General features: G+C 39.1%; 4 protein-coding genes and 3 non-coding genes across 11 annotated transcripts; 4 read left to right on the top strand and 3 right to left on the bottom strand.

The window, feature by feature from the left end:
• The first annotated feature begins 3,990 nt into the window (after nt 1-3,990).
• Nucleotides 3,991-6,879, top strand: fkbpl (FKBP prolyl isomerase like). The gene is made up of 4 exons (XM_039800238.1): nt 3,991-4,128; nt 4,923-5,090; nt 5,213-5,505; nt 5,991-6,879. The coding sequence occupies exons 2-4, from the start codon at nt 4,925-4,927 to the stop codon at nt 6,654-6,656; spliced, it is 1,125 nt and encodes a 374-aa protein (XP_039656172.1). The 5' UTR covers nt 3,991-4,128; nt 4,923-4,924; the 3' UTR covers nt 6,657-6,879.
• Nucleotides 6,880-7,088: 209 nt separating this feature from the next.
• On the bottom strand, nt 7,089-7,161 carry trnaf-gaa. The gene has a single exon. It is a non-coding gene; the product is annotated as a tRNA-Phe (tRNA).
• Nucleotides 7,162-8,226: 1,065 nt separating this feature from the next.
• Nucleotides 8,227-10,085, bottom strand: LOC120558908 (EBP cholestenol delta-isomerase). Of its 4 annotated transcripts, none has more exons than XM_039800260.1 (5): nt 9,976-10,085; nt 9,305-9,611; nt 9,172-9,208; nt 8,958-9,088; nt 8,227-8,845 (listed from the first exon to the last, which is right to left on the bottom strand). In XM_039800260.1, exons 2-5 carry the CDS (start codon nt 9,609-9,611, stop codon nt 8,625-8,627), a joined length of 696 nt encoding a protein of 231 aa, XP_039656194.1. In that variant the 5' UTR covers nt 9,976-10,085; the 3' UTR covers nt 8,227-8,624. The 4 variants fall into 4 exon arrangements, with proteins under 4 accessions (XP_039656194.1, XP_039656192.1, XP_039656191.1 ...); XM_039800258.1 differs by having other exon boundaries at nt 9,305-9,652; nt 9,976-10,058; XM_039800257.1 differs by having other exon boundaries at nt 9,305-9,652; nt 9,884-10,046.
• A 662-nt stretch (nt 10,086-10,747) lies between these two features.
• Nucleotides 10,748-10,819, bottom strand: trnah-gug. Its single transcript has one exon. It is a non-coding gene; the product is annotated as a tRNA-His (tRNA).
• ccdc115 (coiled-coil domain containing 115) lies at nt 10,798-15,138 on the top strand. 2 transcript variants are annotated; one of them, XM_039800262.1, is made up of 6 exons: nt 10,798-10,910; nt 12,189-12,382; nt 13,006-13,109; nt 13,217-13,329; nt 13,430-13,621; nt 14,666-15,138. In XM_039800262.1, the coding sequence occupies exons 2-6, from the start codon at nt 12,263-12,265 to the stop codon at nt 14,803-14,805; spliced, it is 669 nt and encodes a 222-aa protein (XP_039656196.1). In that variant the 5' UTR covers nt 10,798-10,910; nt 12,189-12,262; the 3' UTR covers nt 14,806-15,138. The 2 variants fall into 2 exon arrangements, with proteins under 2 accessions (XP_039656196.1, XP_039656195.1); XM_039800261.1 differs by lacking the exon at nt 10,798-10,910 and having other exon boundaries at nt 12,067-12,382.
• Nucleotides 11,492-11,563, top strand: trnae-uuc. The gene has a single exon. It is a non-coding gene; the product is annotated as a tRNA-Glu (tRNA).
• Nucleotides 15,139-16,307: 1,169 nt separating the features above from the next.
• Nucleotides 16,308-20,904, top strand: si:dkey-109j17.5 (zinc finger BED domain-containing protein 4). Its single transcript, XM_039800215.1, has 5 exons — nt 16,308-16,841; nt 17,120-17,371; nt 17,526-17,785; nt 17,916-18,504; nt 19,397-20,904. Exons 1-5 carry the CDS (start codon nt 16,692-16,694, stop codon nt 20,237-20,239), a joined length of 2,094 nt encoding a protein of 697 aa, XP_039656149.1. The 5' UTR covers nt 16,308-16,691; the 3' UTR covers nt 20,240-20,904.
• Nucleotides 20,905-21,066: the final 162 nt, after the last annotated feature.

The following is a 21,066-nucleotide window of genomic DNA, read 5'->3' as shown; positions in this document are numbered from 1 at the left end:
TCTGCTTTTGACAGAAAGCCCCTTAATTTAGGAATATTTTTAAAATGGTAGAAAGCTGATTTTGTGACTTGATTGATATGACGCTTAAAGTTTAAATCACCGTCTAATATTACACCCAGATTTCTGGCTTCGCTTTTGCTCTCCAGAGACAGAGAACTGAGATGAGCCGCAATTTTCTGTCTCTGAGCCTTAGCATCAAAGATAAGTATTTCTGTTTTATCCTTATTTAGTTGTAGGAAGTTCTCTGACATCCACATATTGATATCATAAATACAATTATTGAGGGAGTGTATGGGATGCACATATTGAGAGAAATGTTGGGAAGACTCTAGAAGGATGATTGTGAGGTGCATACACTTTGCTTCATTTTGTTCTCATAAATGTATAATGGCAGTCAAAAGTATTTTAAAGCTCTAGAGACTTAATTGAAAATTAATTTCAAATGTAGTACAATTAGAAAAAATAAACATTTTGAAAGAGTGAATTTAAAAAAATTGTGACAATTACTGTATAACTAGTATTACTGTACTAAGCACCTGTAGCAGTCAACATATCTTGCATTTGATACTATTTATTTTAATATAGCATGTCCTTTATTGGCTTACCTTTTCTGTGCACCTGCATTTAATTCAGCACTAATTAGGAGTGCCATTAGAATGTGAAAGCTTGCCATTCCTTAATACAAAGATTTGGGTATTTGTTGTAACACTACATTAATACACTCACCAGTCATTAGTATGTGGAGAAAGTGCTCAACTGAAAAATGGCAATATATGCTCTCACTGGAAAAAACAACAGAAAAACTACTGTGAGTTATATTACAAATAGGATAACTAGAAAACAACAAATGTTTGCCCAATCTCAATGTTAAAAACATAGACAGTCAGTTTTAATCCAAACATTTGAATATCTACAATCCAAAACAAAAGATCTGGAATAAATACTGTCATTGTCAAACTGTGAGAGAAAGGTGTTGATTGGACTCTAGTTTGTGCAGTCAATTGAATTAAAGTGTGTTACAAATGCTTATCCTTGCTCTTATTTAAATACACAAAATGCCAAAAGATTTTTTTTTCAACATTAAGCCTAACCCTAAATTTAAATATATATATATATATATATATATATATATATATATATATTTCAAGACTTTTATTTTGGTTTGCATTATGTTTACTTTCATTTCAATTAAAAAACTAAAAACTAAAAAGTCATTCTTTTCATAAATATCTACTTTATGCCTATCCCTCACATAAATAGTGTTAAAATATCAGGTGTTCAAAAAAAGTTTTCTTCATCAGCGTTATCTCTATAAATTAATTTATTCCAGAGGATTAGACACAGTTGAGGACCAGCCTTATATCCTCTCTTATTCCTTCCAGATAAAACACATTTTCTCCTTTTCTTTTTGTCCATATGTGGCTGGAGCTGAGTGCATGTGTGCACAGTACGTTTGGGAGTAACTGTTTGCTACAAGCGTTATGATGCACATGCTGCAAATCTGCTAAAGTTTATGAACATTTGGGTTACATCACCCAGCCAGTGATACTGACTACATTGCACACTCTATGTAAGTATACCTTTCCAAGTTATGTCGTGTGTATATTACTGGGAAGAGATGAGATATGTTTTATTTTAGTATCACAATGTTTTCTGCACATTCTGAACTAAAGCCAGACCGATACCGGATTTTTTAGGCCAATAGTGATCTATATTTGGGAGTTTAAAAATTCAGATAACTATAGGGGCTGAAAGAAATTGTTTTAAACAAATACATAACATCTCACACAGTAACAACATCCCTTAGATTTTTGTTTTAAATTGTGACCAAGATAAATACTGAACAGATTATTTTGCAACACAGTGCGAAGAAAAAACCCATCACATATAGGCTACATAATTCTTTTTAGTATAATTTAGCAAGCTGTGATCATACAACATCATCATCCTCTGGGCATGTCATTTCTATTCAGTTTGCTTTATGAGTCAGATCAACAAATTTAGATCATGGCTAAATACTGCCACCTACTGACATACAGCAGGACATGAAAATGGACAACCTAAACAAACGTAGTGGTCACACAAAAAAACAGAAAGGTCTCATGTAGATCAAATAATTACTTGACAAATCTATATATGAATATATATTTTTTACTTATAAAAACCCTTTTTTGTGAGCATCACAGAGACATTTTTATAAACGATCTCAACCTCGTTTGTCTTTCCTGTACTGCGATGTCTTGTAACTTATCGAGTGACATATACACCAACACTGATATAGCTGCAATACACACTGACAACAACTCAACAGTCATACAAAGCCAATAACTTTCTGTCCAGCATTTTACAAGCATATATAGTTTCCTGATGAGATTTCTGTCATGGTGGCTTTCAGTGTAAGGAAGGAAATCTATTTAATTCATTGTTTCACGATGTAAGGATACACTTGGAACTTTTTAAAGGATTTTGTGAAGCCTTCCATGAGATTCACCTCTATATACGTAATACTAAAATATGCATGGCTATCCAGTGATGCAATCTCATTAGTGTAGCAAGTTTATTACCTCGTCTCATACCCATTAAGGGTCAAACAGGCCCCATATAAGAGGATAGATTGCATCTCAGATGACCTTCCTTTCTGTCTGTCCCCTGTACACACACACACACACACACACACACACACACACACACGTTGGTTGCTCAGTGGGGTATTCCTCTGATAGACCTAATGGTCTCTAGTGTTCAAAAGATAGAGGCCTAACTCATTCTGACAGGACAGATTAACACACAGGCCTCAAACACGAGTGGACCAAGTCAAAGGTCAATACACACAGAGAGAGATGTAAACTGTGTGTGTGCGTGTGTGTGTGTGTGTGTGTGTGTGTGTGTGTGTGTGTGTGTGTGTGTGTGCGTGCATGCGTGTTTGAGAGTCAAAGATTGAGCTACACAACCCATTTTCTCGAGGATTTAGGAAGTCAGCCTCGAGCTTTCATGAAATAGTATGAAGTTTCTGACTACTTTTATATGTAATAGGCAGTGATGGAGAACCCAAGTCCTGGACTTGGACTTGAGTCGCTATTCTCTGGACTTGTGACTCGAGCTCAGGTATTGGTGACTCGACTCGGACTCTTCTTTGATGACTCAGACTTGGACTTGAACACTGGGGACTCAAGGCTTGACTCGGATTAGTTGGTGACTCGCCTGCACTACATTGTCGGCCCATAATTCACCAAGTATCAATAAAAACCACCTTTAAGCATATTCTTGTAGTCTTCAAGTATTGACAATGTTGACTGTGCTGAATGTGCTCAAAGATCATTTGACACACAAAACGCTAAACAGATTTAGATTACATTCACGTTGCATATAAAAAATCAGACATGATATTTTTGCATGTGTTGAGAAAAGAGTGGGCTATATACTGTATGTTATTACTGTAGGCCGGGTTGCCTCAGTGGTAGAGCAGGCACACATATACTGAGAGGTTTATGCCTCCACGCAGAGGTCTAAGGTTCGAATCCAACCTGTGACAATTTGCTGTATGTCTTCCCCCTCTCTCTCCACTTTTTCACCTAGCTGTCCTGTCAAAAATTAAAGGCGGAAAAGCCCCCAAAAAAAAAAAAAAAAAAGGAATACATGTGTGACCCAAACAAAACATTATTTGCGGCAGAAATCAACTTCACTAAGAGTTAAGACCAATAACAGTCTGTGTTTCAGGATGTTTTTACTGTATAGGCAACTTTCTCTTTATTTGCTACCATTTCAAAATAATGTTTGTCTCCTGAGCAGCAAGCTTGAGGACAGACGATAAGATGGGTGAAAGGAAATGTGTAGAGATGTACTATTTATTTGAAAGAAATTAGATGACAAACTGGTAAAGCTATTTTTACGTATGCATAAAACGTTAATAGGAAAATACACGAGGTTTACACTCCGGTTCAGTGGGTGGCGGTAATGCTACGAGCTGGCCTCGCAGCCGTCATTACACCATGCATTACACAGACGAAGAAGTAGAGGAAGGAGAAGGCGAAAAAGACGAAAGCGTTTGTATATCTTCTGACCATCTGACAGTTTATTTGTTACCGATTGAGGGGATAGCTAATACTTCATGTCAGACTTGTGTATGAGGTAAGATAAGCCTTTAATTACGTAGAGTATTTAACTAGCTACGTTACTACAGCTCAAGTTATGTAGAATAAGGACATTCAGTTGCGGCTTGCCAGCTAACGTTATTATTATTATTATTATTATTATTATTATTATTATTATTATAATGTTGTAGCTACGGTCACGCTGAAACTACCAACAACCCATTGTTTTACTGCAAGTTACTTAACTTTCTCTATTGAATAATTAATATGAAATAATAACTAACATTAGCTTGGTAATGTAACAATAGCTAACTACATGGTTGTAACTCAACTCTGAGTGCTAACAGACTAGCCTGGATTATACTTTTCTTGTCTTTTTATTGAACATTGTGAACAGACAGACGTTCCGCAGGTCAGGCATTCTTATATAATTAAAGATTCCAGTGTGTTAAAAAAGTAGATACCAATCAAATGAAATATGAAGAAGCAAATAAATTAAATAAAACAAACAGGTTATCTAGAAATAATAAATAAACAATAGCATCAATAGAGTCAATATCCCATCATCGTGGGCCACAGAATTTTTATTTTTTTAAATAAGCGTTCGCTTTTTTCATTTGTCATACGACTTAATGTATCCATGTACAAATTGAATTCAACCAAAATGTTAAGGTTTGGGAAGGACTAAGAGAATCTTGCCTTGTGTATGTGAAATGTACCAACTATAAGTATCAGAGTTGTACATTCCCTCAGGATAATGCATTCAAGTAGATGTCTGAACAGAAAATATGATAATCTTTTATTTATGTCTTAATATTTTTATGTTTGCAGGAATGGATGCTGTTCACCCTTTTGAAACACTGCACGGCAACGGTGATCATGATGGCGTTGAGGTCACCTCCTGGGTGTCGGTGTGTCCAAGAGGCCTCTGGAAAGTCCAGCAAAAGCTGACACACAAAGGGAGTCGACAGACCGTCTCTTATTCTGGAGATGATGCATGTATGATGCGTTTCTGTTACTTTCTTCCTTAATATAAATTATCAATTTTCAGTCCATATTTGTACAATTGAAATGCATTATCTAGAAATATAGCTCACATAATGTCCCTTTGTCTCTTCTAGCATGTTCATCCAGTTACTGTCCAAGGTTGGGTTCACTGTGTCGAGTCCGAGTGCGGCTCAAAGCTAACATGGATAAGGCAGAGAGTTTAGCATCTGAAAAGAGAAATGAGAAGCTGCCAGTCCAACCTGACCAATCAGTGACTGAGGTTACAGAGGCCACAGCCTTCCCAAGGTGTCAGGACTCTGTGCTGCAGGTCCCACTGGGGGACTGGACAACACTGAGGCTAGGCGAGGGTCAGTGCGATATCACAGAAGCATGTGTGGAGGGGATGAGAGCGAGAGAGAAATGTGAGGTAAGGGTGAAGAGAGGCCTTGAATAATAATTCAATTCATTGCATGCCAACTTTTGGTTAGAGTAAAAACTGACAAAATCCATCACTATAATCATTATGGTTTTTGGTTTACATATGTAAAGAGTATATGACATTTGCAATATTGTGACAGTATATCGACAGATTAGATGCACTGGTGAATGAGGGTTTTCCCCCTGAATAGTGTTTGGGGTAAATGATCTAAGTTGGGTGAACTTTTAAGTAGGCCTTTTTATGACATGGCCATGCCAGATTATGCTATCAGGTCACCTCAATGCCTGAAAATGAAAACATTGGAAATATTATTACTAATATTTTAATGAGGTCAAATATAAATTGGGTCCCAATTTGCCAGTGCTCCCTAACATTAAAACCATAAATATGAATATGGATTCCAGACTTTATAAAAATATTTTCCAGCATGTGAAAGTATACAGCCAGTCTAATCATCCTGTTTTGCTTCTAAGGTACTGATTTCTCCTGTGGGAAATGGACCAGATGTCTCAGTTTCCCATCCCGATGAGGAAAACCTGCCTTTATGTGCCACAATTGAACTCAAATCTTTCACACCAGGCAAGGAATCCTGGGAGATGTCTCCTGGTGACAAGTGGCAGTGGGTGAAGTCACACAAAGTGAGGGGAGGAGTAAGATTCAGGAGTGGGGATGTGTGGGGAGCAGCAGACAGCTACAGCCGGGCCCTCAAACTTCTCATCACTCTCCATAGCCATGTTAGAGAGGTGGAGAAAAAAGAGGAAGAAGCAGAGGAGCTGAAAGACACAAAAAGTGGTGATGAAACAAAACAACTTCCTTCAGCTAATGAGTTTAAAACCATTAAATCAGAGCTCTACTCAAACATGTCCTTGTGCCAGCTCAAACTGAAACAACCACAGCGGGCTAAGGCCAGTGCGGCTAAAGCTACTCAGCTGGAACTGGGTGGCGCTAAAGCCTGGTACCGGATGGGCCAAGCCTGCCAGATGTTGAATGAGCTGGAGGAAGCACGGCAGGCGTTTAGGAAACTGCTGGAGCTACAGCCAGAATCCCCTGCTGCTTTGAAGGCACTTAAAGACATAGCAAGTAAAGAGAAAGAGAGAAATGCACAGTTGGGACTTAGACTCAGCAAAATGTTCAGCTGAAGATTACATATTATCAGTTTATTATAGAATGTTATCTGTAGAATGGTATGTTTCTTCTCATGACATGAGTCACCGTTAAATGGAAATACATCTACTGCCACTACCTGAGCTCAAAAGTAAAGCCATTAATCAGTGAATGCATGTTTTTCTCCCAACTCTATGCTGCTTGTGTATGAGATGCCTGAATGTAACTTCAAAGTAAAAACCACATGTCAAAAACTTATTTTGGAGCAATTTGTGAACTTTTCTAGGAATAAGTTGTGCATGAGATCACGGTGGTATTCTCTCTGTGCAATACATTAAATAAACTCTAAAAAAATATAAATGTAGTTCTTCTAATCGACCAGTAGGTGTCAGGCTTTGTCAGTCAACCCCACAATGTCAGTGGTCTTTCCACACCGGTACCCGGGTACCAAGTGTGTTCAGTCAAAATGCCGAAACCCGGGATCGAACCAGGGACCTTTAGATCTTCAGTCTAACGCTCTCCCAACTGAGCTATTTCGGCGTACCGTAGTTGAAATATATTAACATGTAAAAGAAAAGATCCATCCATCTTTTACATGTGGTGCAAATTATGTAGACAACGTGGTGGTTATGTCCTCACAGGACGGAAACTCGCCGAGCTTGGTATCTTGTTCATGTTTAAAACGTACCAATATAACGTAAAATACAATAAAATCAGTGTTGTTTTCTCAATCTGACCGGGGATCTGTTACAAATTAATTCCACTCTTTCAATCTCAACTCGTTCTTAGAAAACTGATCTTGAATCAGTACGATGTAAACAACCTGCTCTATGCCCACCCACCTTTACCATTAGCAAATCTACACAGTGCATGCGGCCTTCTCCCAATCATTACATGTTCAGTCATCATACTGACTTATAAAACACACAATCACGAGACTTCATTTTTTGTGAACAACTTTTATTTTATTCTGATTACCTCCAGCACCCCTACTTCCCGCGCCTATGTATACTGAGTAGTGTAACGGTGAGTGTCCATCTGTGGACTTATGGTAGCCTAGTGCACAAAGGATGGAACGACCACACATGACTAACATTACTTTGGTTCTCTCCTTTTCTGGAGCTGGTATCAAATTAAACTACAAGCATTTAGATCTACAGTTATTATATTATTTTTCTTTTTGAGTTTCACAAAAGACAAATATAAAATACATTTTCACATTACAATGCTATAGTCTTTTTCTATACATTATAGGATGAAATAAACGTGATCGTATGTACGATCTTTTATATTTTTATAAGTGGATTAAGAGTGATAGGCTTACTTTATTGAGCCTGTATGGGGAAATAATTTATTTTTTCACTCTGTTGTTAGTTTTTACACACATTACAACATACCCAATTGATTGGATTAAATAAAGGTGGCTACGCACAAAAGAGAATCTTGACAGTCTTCGTCTTTGTTTTTGTCATGTAAGCAACAAAAACAAATACTTCAACCTAATTCTTGAATATGGGTTCCATGTGAAAGAGGTCCTTTATATCACCTAAGTCAGTGTTCAAGTTATTTATGTAGTTATGTAATATGTAAAAAAGAAAATGAAGATGGTTTTGAGAAAAGATGATTTATTTGGCTATTCTCACCAGGCCCCACAAAGCCAGATGCACAAAGAACAAGCTGCACTTGAAAATGAAGTTCTTAGTTTACAGGTAGGCCTACCACATGACAAACCATTGATGACACATGTAATTAATCCTTTCTATTGCCTCAAATTTTAACATCCGTGCCTGAAATGGGCCAGTACTCACCAGTACTGAGCATCGGCACTTCTGATTTTTGTCCAAATGAGTACCCTACTTCTAATTTTTATTATATAATATAAATATATCCAAGACACATGCCATGATCATGTCATGCAACTTCTGAATTAGGGTACGGGCACCTTTTTTTGGCCCAATTCAGGTTTAACATAGTGTTTTTTTTAACAACAATTCTTCCTGTTGTCAGTTCCTCTTAGACTTGTGTGACTTTGTGTTGTCAGTGTGTGTCTGGGCTGCTGACAGCTGTCTCCATGCATCCACAATGAGCACCAGCGGTATGATGATCCACAGCACGTTCATGAACACAAAGTAGAACCAGAAGTAGATTGGGTGTCCCAACTCACTGTGAGCATAACCATCTCTGTGCTCTGTGTAGAAGTAAAGCACTGCTCCATACAGCTGGCCTGGAATCAAATTATGTAATAAGACCCATTATGTAAATATGACAAACAACAATTTATTAGATTCTGAAAACCTGCTGATGATTTTTGTAGTAATTACACCATTTTACTGTACCTAATGAAATGATGAGCTGCAGAACAAATCTGTAGGGCTTGTTAGTTAAGAAGGCGAACACAGCCCAAAAGCTGAAAGGTCCCCATAACCATGCAGTCACAGTCTCCATACAGACAGTGAAGTTATCCGCTCTAGAAATATGCAGGGTCAAATTAGTAACATCTTTATTTTTTATGCAAATGTTCAACATAGTTCTGTGCAAAGATGAACTCACATTACATATCGACTGTCTCCTTTTGAGTACTCTTTCCCTGTAAGAGAAAAATATAAAACATAATGACTATTATAGACTGCACCATCACAGTTTATACACTTTTCTAAACATGTTTTTTCTTGTTTGTACTCACACAGCTGTGACAGGAAGCTCTGGTCTCCTGGAATAATATCATAGTACAGTGAGAACCATCCCTCAATGACGCCATGGATGAAACCACAAACGGCAAACCAGCACACAGCCAGACGCCTCCATGTCCCCACCCTGCCAGTGGTCCCTTTCTGGCCCGTGATCAGCCAGGTCACAAGCAGAAACACCCCAGACACAGAAAACAGGAACGCCAGAATCTCTGACATAGATCGGTCATTGGCCACATACGTGGGAATCAAAAGGTCCCGTGGCCAGTAGGGATGAAGAACTCCAGTTGCTGAATCCATCATCTGTTTCAAGAAAGGATGGTCAACACTCTTCATCCGTAGTTCTAAAATTGATTGATTTCAACAATGTGTTATTAAAGATAATGCACATAAGTCAGTTTAATTCATACATGAGCACTCTATGCATTGTAGCCTACTACGCTGTACAGCACTTGCACAGACAGAGTCTATTAAACGTTAGTCATTTATCCCAAATTTACAAACTGTTATCAGAGTTAAAGTTTTATTCAAGGAGCTTATAGCAGACAAAAGCAATAAGGTTTTTTATTTCTTACCGGTGATGCTACTAAAATGGGTGTCCCGCCACACAGAGTTTAACCTCTGTATTAAATAAAAAGTATTAGATAAATTACAAAAATATGAATACCTTAAAGATCCAATAGTCCAAAGCTCTCTAACTGCATGCCATATCAGTGCAGATAAACTCAAAACCGGAACTCAATTCACTAGAGCAAGGGGCGGTTACTTGTGATTACAAGGACCAATCATACGTCCGTATGCATAGAGCTAGCAGCACATGCGATCTGCTGGCCCGTTGATTGGCTTTTCATCTCGGAACATGAACTTTGTCGTTGGCAACCACCAATGTAAATGTGTCTCTTACTCCAAAATACCGTCCCCTCTCTTCATGTAATATTTCAACAGTTGGTGAGGGGTGAATTACGGCACTTTAAGATATTGCATTTCAACATAAATGCTTACAAGTAATTTCACTTTGACGTGGCTGTACGAGAAATAGGCCTAGCACTAAGCAGAAATAAGTGAATGCAAGATTTCTGAAGACATGACACGATACGTTTTGATATGCTGTGATAATTTGATATGTAGCCTATGTTATTGATATGACAACATCATATCAATTAAGGACAAGAATATTGAAATCGCCCAAACAGCCTGAAAACAGACTAAACCCCTCCTCGAAACAAAATAACACAGGCAGTCACTGAACATGAGAAACATCGAAATTAGCAATTGTTAGCATTAGCTGGGTGCTACACTGATTAAGTTCTTTACATTTCTTCATTGTCATTTGCTATTTTTACTCAAAATGTTGCAGTATATTCATGGTGGTGTATTCTTATCCTTTGTTAGAACTAAATAAAAATTGTCCTCCCAAGCCGTGTCAGGGAATTCAACCCTGCCGTGACCCGGATTCGAACCGGGGTTGCTGCGGCCACAACGCAGAGTACTAACCACTATACGATCACGGCGAGCTACTGGGAGTTATGCTTCCATCGTGTTCAGTGGGCTTTATAAAGCTATCTGGAGTGGGTGGCTATTACTTAATGATTTCTCTCCGTGGTAAGATAAAGCAGTCTGCCGTCAGTTAGCCAGAGGAACCAACCAGTGTTTGTGGGGTGTTTTCAACTAACGCTTTTTAGATTCCCCGGGACCTCTAATTTACAATAACAAATAGGTTAGCTTTGCTTTATTAACAAGCTAGCGGTTCTTTTTTAAATGTGGAGAGCAGCTTAGCTAACCGTCGTTTTCTATACTTTGCTGCTAAAGTATAGCTAATGTCAACTTCAGGCAGACTTTTCACCTGTAATATTAACCATAAATTAGCTAACGTCAAGTTAGACGAAGTTTTATCTAACTTTAGCAAAGCTAGCTAACATTTACTGTTAAGCTAAGTTGTAGCATTTAGCTAACGTTAGAGGTTAGCAAGGTATAAAATATAGCTGCTGCTGCTTAATGTTTTTTTATGTTGCTGCCAGTGGTTGACTGTAGCGCTGACGTTATCTTATCTAAGTATACTCAAGTATACTTAACTTCAAGTACTAATACGTCGTTCTTTTAGAATTTAGACAGGCACACAAGATTGTTAGATACGTTAACACACATCCACTTATAAAAATAGATGTCTCACCCTCATTTCTTGGTCCCATATGGTCTAGCGGTTAGGATTCCTGGTTTTCACCCAGGCGGCCCGGGTTCGACTCCCGGTATGGGAACTACTCTTTTGTTTAATATTTAACAAAAGAGTAGTTAGATGAGACATTTAAAGAGAGTTAAATGTTTTTAAGATATCCACCATTTATAAATGCATGCTTTTTTTATATCGTTACAGTCGAAGATAAAAAAAAAGATTAATGATTATAAGCATGCATGAACTGCTTGTCATGTAGCTAACGTTATTAACGTTAGGTTATTTACAGATACTAACAGCTAGCTTTGCTAGTAATATTGTTGATTGCCTACAGTGCTACATGCTATTTCATCTGCATTTTTTGTAATATCGTTACAAGTCGAAGATAATAAAAAAATAGTATTGGCAAGAAGCATGCAATGACCTGTTTGTCATGTAGGTTATTGCTATTTACAGATATACGCTAAAGCTTTTGTTAGCTTTGTTAATAATATTGTTGGTTGCCAAGACAATACTAAGAAATTACTCAAAATTATCTAATGTTACACACAAAGATTCTCTCAACATTGTAAAGTTATAATTTTATGGACATGTGATTTAATCACGTGACGCCGTGTGTCACATGATGCGACACGGAAGCAGTAAACGTCCTGTGTTTTTATCATACTGTCTATGGTTTTTATCTCAATGCTCTTTTTGGGTCTATGTAGATTTCTAGTTGAAACGACGGCGGTAAGGACTGTTTGAGAAAGTACTTGAGTTAACATTAGTACAACGAGTCGACATGGGTGTCTCGGAACTGGAGGATTCTTCTCGTTTACTAGACGAAAAGCTGCTCCTTTTCATGGACCAGCTGGCGTTACTGGAGGAGAAACGAGCCACTCTCAACTCTCTCATAGAGCAGGTAACGTTAGCACACAGAAAAGCATGTAGAGCTACTTGTAAGACCAAGCTTTCCACTCTCAGACATCTATCTCTGTCTAAATTGTGTGTGTGTGTGTACACAATCTGCACAGACATGTTTTTGATGGTAGCTATAAACCTTTTGAAATCGACCTGAAATAGCAATTTTCGTAATTTATTAAATGTTTGCCAAAAATACTAGTTCAAATGCAAGGATTTGCTGGTTTTTGTACTATTATATTGTAGTAAACTGCATATTTGGGGGTTTTGTACTGTTGATCAAACAAAAGAAAATTGACTGTCAGTTTGCGCTCTGGAAAATTGTAATGGGCAATATTTCACTATTTTCAACATTTTAGCGACAAAACAATTGACTGAGTAATTGAGAAAATAAGCATGAGATTAAGACGAAAATAACTAGCTGCAGCTATAATGTCAAGTATACTTTATCAATATTTCTGTCTTTCACAACATCAACCCATCCTAAGTTATTTTTCAAATGTAAGTGCATGTACTCATTTTTTTAACTTTTTATTTTTCTTCTTCTTTTTTGACATTTGAAGCCTTGTATTTTATCCTGTATCCTCTTCTCCCACTTTAGTTAACATTTTGTGTTCCCCACAGGGATGGTTTTCCATGTCCAAGGCTCGATATTCCATGGGAAACAAACACGTCTCTGCACTTCAGTATGCAAGTGAGATAGAGCCACTGGTCTCTGTTCATGCTAGGTGAGGAAATAGACATGTTTCACAGAAATGAATGCTCCCAGGTAAACTGTTGTTCACTGCAGTTGAATAATTGTCAATATTTATGACTTGGAATGTATTTGTTCCAGAACACTGGACAATGGTGAGGTGGATTTCTGCACAGAAAGGGTCAAACAAAAGTGTAGTAATGAGGCTGGAAAAGATGCCAGGTTAATAGAGGATATTGGACCTCAAGAAGAAGGTGAGTCTGCCATAGTCCATGTGGTGATAGAAAAGGAATGTTGTTTACATTTAACAAAATCAAATACATTTTTGATTTATTGAATTATGCGGTTTCATAGGTGTCAGGAGACGAATTAAACCAAAAAAGGACATCACGGAGAAGGATGCAAGGGAAGAAGCTAGCAGTGAGAAAGTTCCTGAAGTAACTCCAGTAAGAAAAGGTGACCAGAATCCTCAACAAGATCCGCTGAAGTGGTTTGGGATTCTGGTGCCACAATCTCTTAAACAAGCACAGTCGTCATTCAAGCAAGGTATGATGTTACATTTCCAAAAGAGTCTTTACTTTGTTTCAAGCAACCACACATTTGTTCTGCTAATATGTGATTACTTTAGGATATAGCCAAGATTAGGTTATCATTTTTGATTTAATATGTAAAATAATGTACACAGTGTACCAAAACAACCATACAACAGTTGAACACATTGTATCCCATGTTAAACATTAATTTGTTTTTCCTGAGATTCTTAAAGCGACCCTGAGAGCTCAACTTATTACAACTTGAGAAAAAACATGCTTCACCAATTTAACAAAACTTACGGAGCATATACAAAAACGCTGGAAAGGAATAACACACGGGGCAAATTGTGATACACAATCTGCAACTTGAAAACAAACAAATACAGAAACCTACTTCTGTTGACTCCCTGTAAAAGATGTTGAAAAATTAGCTAACATTTTAGTTTTAACACTGACTGCATGATCCAGATTGCAGATATTTGCTATACACCTGTTGTACCTTTACTGCTGTCCTTACTAGCCTCCCAATTCAAATCAACTGACAAAATACAAACAATTTACTAGTTTGCCTGGGACCTGTATTTGCAGCATATATTGTTCTACTACATACTGTACATATGTGTTATCAGACTGTTTAAGATGCTTTCTTCATTTGCTTATTTTTTGTCTATTTATATTCTTTAGTTGCAATGCGTTCAGCTTCAGGGCCACATTGGATTCTTATATATATTCAGCATGTAGGAATATTATACAGATAGTGTATGTAAAAGTGCCACTATATATAGCCATATGGATATAACTATCAATGGATAGATAAATAAACTTAGATAAAGTGTAGAGAACTTAAAATATTATTGTGCTGCTGCCAAAGATTAAGTCATTTAAAATGACATGACACTCCTAATTAGGCAGATAGGAAGAATATTGTGATTTTATTGGTGTCTGGTATTTTTATGCATATGTGCAAGATTAAACATCTGGCAGAGTACTTGGTGTACTACTGGTAAATTATTTTCTTTTCATCATTCTTCATCTTCCTTTTTCTGTCATATTACAGTAATAGAGCTGTCAGCTGAGATTGCAACCCTTCAGACTGCAGTTCTGAACACCAGACAGGAGCTGAAGCACAGCATGAAAGACAAACATATTCTCCAGGAGGAAGCCTCAGCAGCCCAGTTGGACAAGGAGGCCGACTAAATAACTCTGTTGAGTCAAAGCCGGAGATGATCTGAGAAGAGCATATGGCCACAGAGTGTGACGGGTTGGAGTCAGTAGATTATACATCAAGGCTAATTGAACTCAACAGCGACCCTCCCGGTGGATTTCTAAATGGAGATTACAGATGATTCTGTAATGACTCGATGACTAAATAGTAATAGATTATGTTTGATCTTGTGCATTTGTAACTGTCTCACTGATATATGTGTGGCCTGTTTGAGAAGAATGTGTTTGTGAATGCTGTCTTTATGATTTAAAATAAAATCTGTGTTGTAGACTGTAAGATTAATTTATAAATAAATATAAACATAACCTGTCTGACTCTTTTCAATAAATGGCCGGTACCATTTTCTGGAGGATTTAAAAGTAGTAATGTATTTTTTAATCATTCATAAATAATTTATTAATACTTTATATATCAATGTTAGGCCATTGATAAGAACTAGTTGTAGGTTGCCAGGTTGTGAAAACCCCAAAGTTCTATTTAACTGCTTATTTTAACTGATTTCTAAAGCAATGGTAAACTTATGAGATCTATTATATCCAACCTCATAACTCACATAAGTGAAGTATGTCACTCTCATGGCGAGTCAGGGAGAGCATTTTGTGTGGTTGCGGACCCTTTCCTATCAACAACAGTAAAGCCATGTTGTCTCCCTGTTTTCCTGGTTTCACCTACTCTCACTAACGGGCAAGAAAAGAAGATGGAGAAGAGGTGGACAATGGTAACAATGTGGAGGAAAGGATCAGGAATGGCCATGGTGACGGAGGAGAGGAAGGAGAGTGGGAGCATGGTCTGGGTGTTTGTCGAGTGGACTGTTTCTCTCGCTCCCTTGAACAGTGTGTCGGAGAGGGGTTGCGCTCCTGTCCACAGGTCACTTCCACACTGGCCAAGGCTGCCTGTTTCTACAACTACGTTACCTCTGTTGTCCCATCTGAGAAACTTAGCCAGGTGTTTGATGGTCCTGGGTTGAGCATGGGGGCACCAGGAAATACCCTTCCTGCAGCAAGAGACTGGGCTGCTCAGCTTAGGTAGTAAACAAGCAGTACTTCACCTTAACTCCCCCTACCTAGTATTTATAATAAGTATCTTAATAAATTCTGTATTATTATTTAACACACCATAATATGGTCGTAAACAATAATAAGGACTTAAATAAACGAGGGCTTTTAGATAATGAATTGTCTTTTATGTAAGTATTTCTGTTTTACCCTATACATAATCAATGCTAAAATATTTAAAAAAATAGCCTACATAATTAAATTAAATGTTTGAATATGTAAGTATTTTTTAAACTCTATTCTCAAAACCGTAATCCAGTCTTAATTTCAATTCTCATTGCAAGTGAGAATTGAAATTGCAATTGCATTGTATGAAGCCTGTATCAGAGGAAACCTGCCTTCTCCTGACCAGGGACAGCCGAACATTACCGGGAACTGCCGAAACGGGAAACGAGACTCCCTTTTATTGTAAGTACTTCCTGGTCCAATTATAATACTGTCTACATGCCTCCATGAAAAACAGCGCACTGCCTCCCCTTCACTTGCGTCCTAACGACGGATGGGAGCGCAGAAACAACGGATGTAGCTTCACGATTATATTATTGATGTTTCGAGACATCCGCAGCAGCCCGTGTAGCCAGATTGTGGCCGATTTCGGACGTGCAAGCGACGCAACTCCTGCTTGGAATTAAATGTCCTTTTGTCTGCGCAACTGGCAACATTTTATGTGTTATCGGGGATTGGGAAGTAAACACGCTGGCCTGCGCTCATGATTAGAGGCGAGGTGAGATTGATACCTCAGACTCACATTGTCCTTGATCGCAAGTTGATTTTACTTCGGAGTAGAGCAACTGTGGGCTCTAATGGCGTCAGTTTCGAAGGTGTCTATTCTGGATTACTTTAATATTGTGTTTGAAGGTGAAAATGGCAAAATCGAGTCCAACTGCAAGGCTTGTGGTACCAGGATCCAGGCGAAGCGAAGTGTCACGTCCAACTTCGTAACGCACCTCAAGGTATAGATTTCAAAATAAGATGTTTTATCGTTTGTACTTATTCTCAGTCTTATAGCCTAATATTTCTGTGAGCATCAGATGAAACAGCTGCTCTACCTCTACAGAATCTTTTTATGTATACCACACAGTGTCAGAACTGACAGCTTCTCTACCATACTGTATCTTCTTCCACAGATGTCAAAACAAGGCAGTTTGTAGAGATGTTTGCATCTAAACAGTAACTAATCTACCTGCCAACTAATGACATTGCTGTCCCTCTCTCTGTCTCTCCCATTCAGCGGAAACACCAGGCTATGTATGATGACTTTGTGAAAAGGAAGGATATGAAGAGAGAGGGTTACTCCTCTGGTTCCCTGCACAGTTTCACCACTAATGGAGGGAACACCCGCTACACTCTCCCCATCAGTACTCGAGTGGGAGGTGGAGGAGGAGGAGGAGGAGTTGTTAGAGGAATGGGAACTCTTGAGGGAAGAGTAGGAGGAGGCTCTGGAGGAGGGGTGACCAAGTTTGACAGACATGACCCACGTCAGGTGTGTGTTATAATCCATCATCGCTTGAAATGCAAATAACCAAGCTGCTATTTATGAAATCACACAAGTTATTTATTATTTTAATTTATGTATTATTTACAATGAAATGATTTGCTATAATGAGGGTAATTTACGTTGATGTATGTCGCAACAGGTTCTGATCTCTGAGGCTATAGCTAAGATGATTGTGCGTGACCTGCAGCCAGTGTCCATAGTGGAAAATCAAGGTTTCAGAGAGCTGCTTCAGCTCCTGGAACCACGTTACACTCCTGAGCCCCAGCATTACATCCAGAGCCAGCTCCTCCCAGCCTACACCTACCAGGCCCAGCTAGCAACCCGTCAGGCCCTGGCCTCAGCACACGCCCTCAGCCTCAGCCTGGATCTCTGGAGGGGCTTAACTGGAGCCACTTCAGGGTAAGTAGGTAAAATCAACCAAAACAACATTCCCTCTTGTTTTGATTCCCACACTGATGAGTCCACCTCTCTCTCTCTCTCTCTCTCTCTCTCTCTCTCTCTCTCTCTCTCTCTCTCTCTCTCTCTGTAGGTACCTCGGTGTCACCTGCCATTTTCTCACATCTGATTGGCAGATGCGTTCAGCTCTCCTGGCGTGCCTTCCCCTGACTGGAGGCAGCTCTGGGAATCGCGTGCTTTCAGATTTTGATGAAGTATGTCACTCTCATGGCGTGTCAGGGAGAGCATTTTGTGTGGTTGCGGACCCTTTCCTATCAACAACAACAGTAAAGCCATGTTGTCTCCCTGGTTTCCTGGTTTCACCTACTCTCACTAACGGGCAAGACGAAGAAGATGGAGAAGAGGTGGAAAATGGTAACAATGTGGAGGAAAGGATCAGGAATGGCCATGGTGACGGAGGAGAGGAAGGAGAGTGGGAGCATGGTCTGGGTGTTTGTCGAGTGGACTGTTTCTCTCGCTCCCTTCAACAGTGTGTCAGAGAGGGGTTACGCTCCTGTCCACAGGTCACTTCCACACTGGCCAAGGCTGCCTGTTTCTACAACTACGTTACCTCTGTTGTCCCATCTGAGAAACTTAGCCAGGTGTTTGATGGTCCTGGGTTGAGCATGGGGGCACCAGGAAATACCCTTCCTGCAGCAAGAGACTGGGCTGCTCAGCTTAGGGTATGTATAGTAAACAAGCAGTACTTCACCTTAACTCCCCCCTACCTAGTATTTATAATAAGTATCTTAATAAATTCTGTATTATTATTTAACACACCATAATATGGTCGTAAACAGTTATAAGGACTTTTTAAGTGTTTATTAATGCATGTCAACACTTTTATGACATATTTTAAATGATTAAAACTATGTTATGTTGTATTATATTATCAATCACCAGTTGCAGCAGTTATGGAGGTTTCGCACAAGGTGTTATAGTGACAAATACATTAATACACATTAACACTTAAAAATGTCTCAGTATCTGATGCAACTATCTAATATCACGATATTGTTGACCAAATACCTCAATATCGATATTGCGGTGATATTGTAGGGTTGACAATTGGTGCTTACAAAAAAATATTGAGATTTTTTATAAATAATCATCAGTAATGTGTATATAATAACTAAGTGGGTAAAGTCAAATAATAGAAAAGCTAGAGCAGTCTGGTGAGTTAAACAAATTACATCACTTTACTGTAATCCAGCCATTAAAACCAGGGACAGATAACACTTGTGTCATATTACGATATCCAAAATCTAAGACGATATCCAATCTCATATCATGATATCGATATAATATAGATATATTGCCCAGCCCTCGTTACAAGTTAAGTATTAGTGGTTTGTACTGATTTTAAATGCTAAATAGGGAGGTTATTATAAAGTGTTACCAATATGCTGTATGTGTCCTTAAGATAATCAATTTCATAACCTGATTATGTAGCTCTTTAGCTAGATTTATATTATTACACTGAGGAATGCTAGTTTTTTGTAATGACAAAATCAAGAATATGTTTCCATAGTTTTAAATGATATAGTTTATTTTTTTGTTTAATTTTTGATGCAGGTGCTTCGGCGGCTGCTGGACTCAGTGGAGTTCCTGGAGGAGGTGAGTGGTCCGGGGGAGCTGGCGCTGGGTGGTTCAGAGAGAGCCCTGCTGAGGGAGCTCACTGATACTTTGGAGCCCTTCACTGAGGCCTGGGACATGGTGCAAGGGGACAGACAGGCAGACATACAGACAGACAAACATGTGTCCATCAGCCTGGCTCTGCCATGTGTTCTGGGCCTTCGTAAGCATCTCTCTGAGACGTCGACCCCCCACTGCCCCTCTCTTCTGGCAGACCTTAGCCAGGCTGTAGAGCGTCGGCTGGCCCCTGTCCTGGAGGACCCTCTCTACATCACTGCCACCACCCTGGACCCCCAGTTCAAGCTCACTTGGAGCAGCAACCCTGACTGGCATAGACAAGTTCTCATAGAGGAGTTGTCCAAATATTCATCAGCCTCCAGCCCCATAGAGCCCAACACAGACCTACATCCTCAATGCCAGACCCCTCCTGCCCCAGCTCCATCACCAGTCTCCTCGTTTTCCCGGCCCTGTAAGCTGTTCTCTTTCATCAAGCAGAGACCCACAACACAGGCCAAGAGCCTAGAGCAGGAGTTGGCCGTCTACCTACGAGAGGAACCCACAGACGAGGAGGCTTTGCATTACTGGCGGCGTAAAGCAATTGACTTTCCTCTGCTTGCCCAGGTAGCCAAGAGGGCATTTACCATACCTGCTTGTGGTACTGTAGTCGAGAGCATTTTCACTACTGCTGGGCGCTGTCTGCGGCCAGAGAGAGGCCGCGTCTTACCAAAGAACCTTGAGACGCTCATCTACCTCAAAGCAAACTACAGATTACTATGGACTTAAAGCTAGGAGTCAAGCATTTCTTTTACCTAAATAGCAAGAGAAGGCTTTGTACCTGCAGTTATGTTACTTACTTCTTGGATACTGACCTCTGTTCCCTCCTAAGGAAACTGAGCTAGCAACATAACATAGTCCTCATACTACATATCATTTGACGTGAGATGGAATGAATTACCCAGAGTTTCAGAGCCATGGCTCAGTTTCCCTTCTTAAGACAGGTTTTTTTAGACTGCAGTAGTTGTGGATTGCTGTCTCTACCATGTAGCCTGCATAAGGACAATTATAACACATGCTGTGGACCGAGGGGACTAGAAGCAGATCAATACTGAAGCATTTACTTTGACATTATTTTGCCTGGTCAGGGTCTTCAGACAATCGCAAAACCACAAAGCCCCCACTCTCTATCCTCCCAAACCCAAACATAGCTTGTTTGTGTGCACTGACATACCAATGATAACCAAATGGTCGATAATTGCGTTCTGTAGCGTCTGATTTATTCTGTTGTATACAATAACCCTAGAAGTTGTGACTAATTCATTTGATGTTGTTTTTGAAGGAGGGCATCAGCTGCTAAAAAATATGTCATCCATTTATTCTTTTTTCTCTCTCTTTTTATGTATTCCTTATCACTGGGACATCATAATAAACAAGTTTCACTTCCTATCAGAGAGGTGTGTGCAGTTTGCAGTGCATGTGAGCACCCGTACATTTCACACCTTTTTTGCCAATGGAGAAAAGCTGAAATCTGCTCATATATAACTTGTTTTTTTACCCTAATTTATTCATATCTTCCTCTGCCAGTCCTTTATAACTTCACATTCTCTGTCAGA

This window comes from Perca fluviatilis, chromosome 5, assembly GCF_010015445.1.
Source record: "Perca fluviatilis chromosome 5, GENO_Pfluv_1.0, whole genome shotgun sequence".
NCBI lineage: Eukaryota > Metazoa > Chordata > Actinopteri > Perciformes > Percidae > Perca > Perca fluviatilis.
This window is presented reverse-complemented; position numbering and strand designations above follow the sequence as displayed.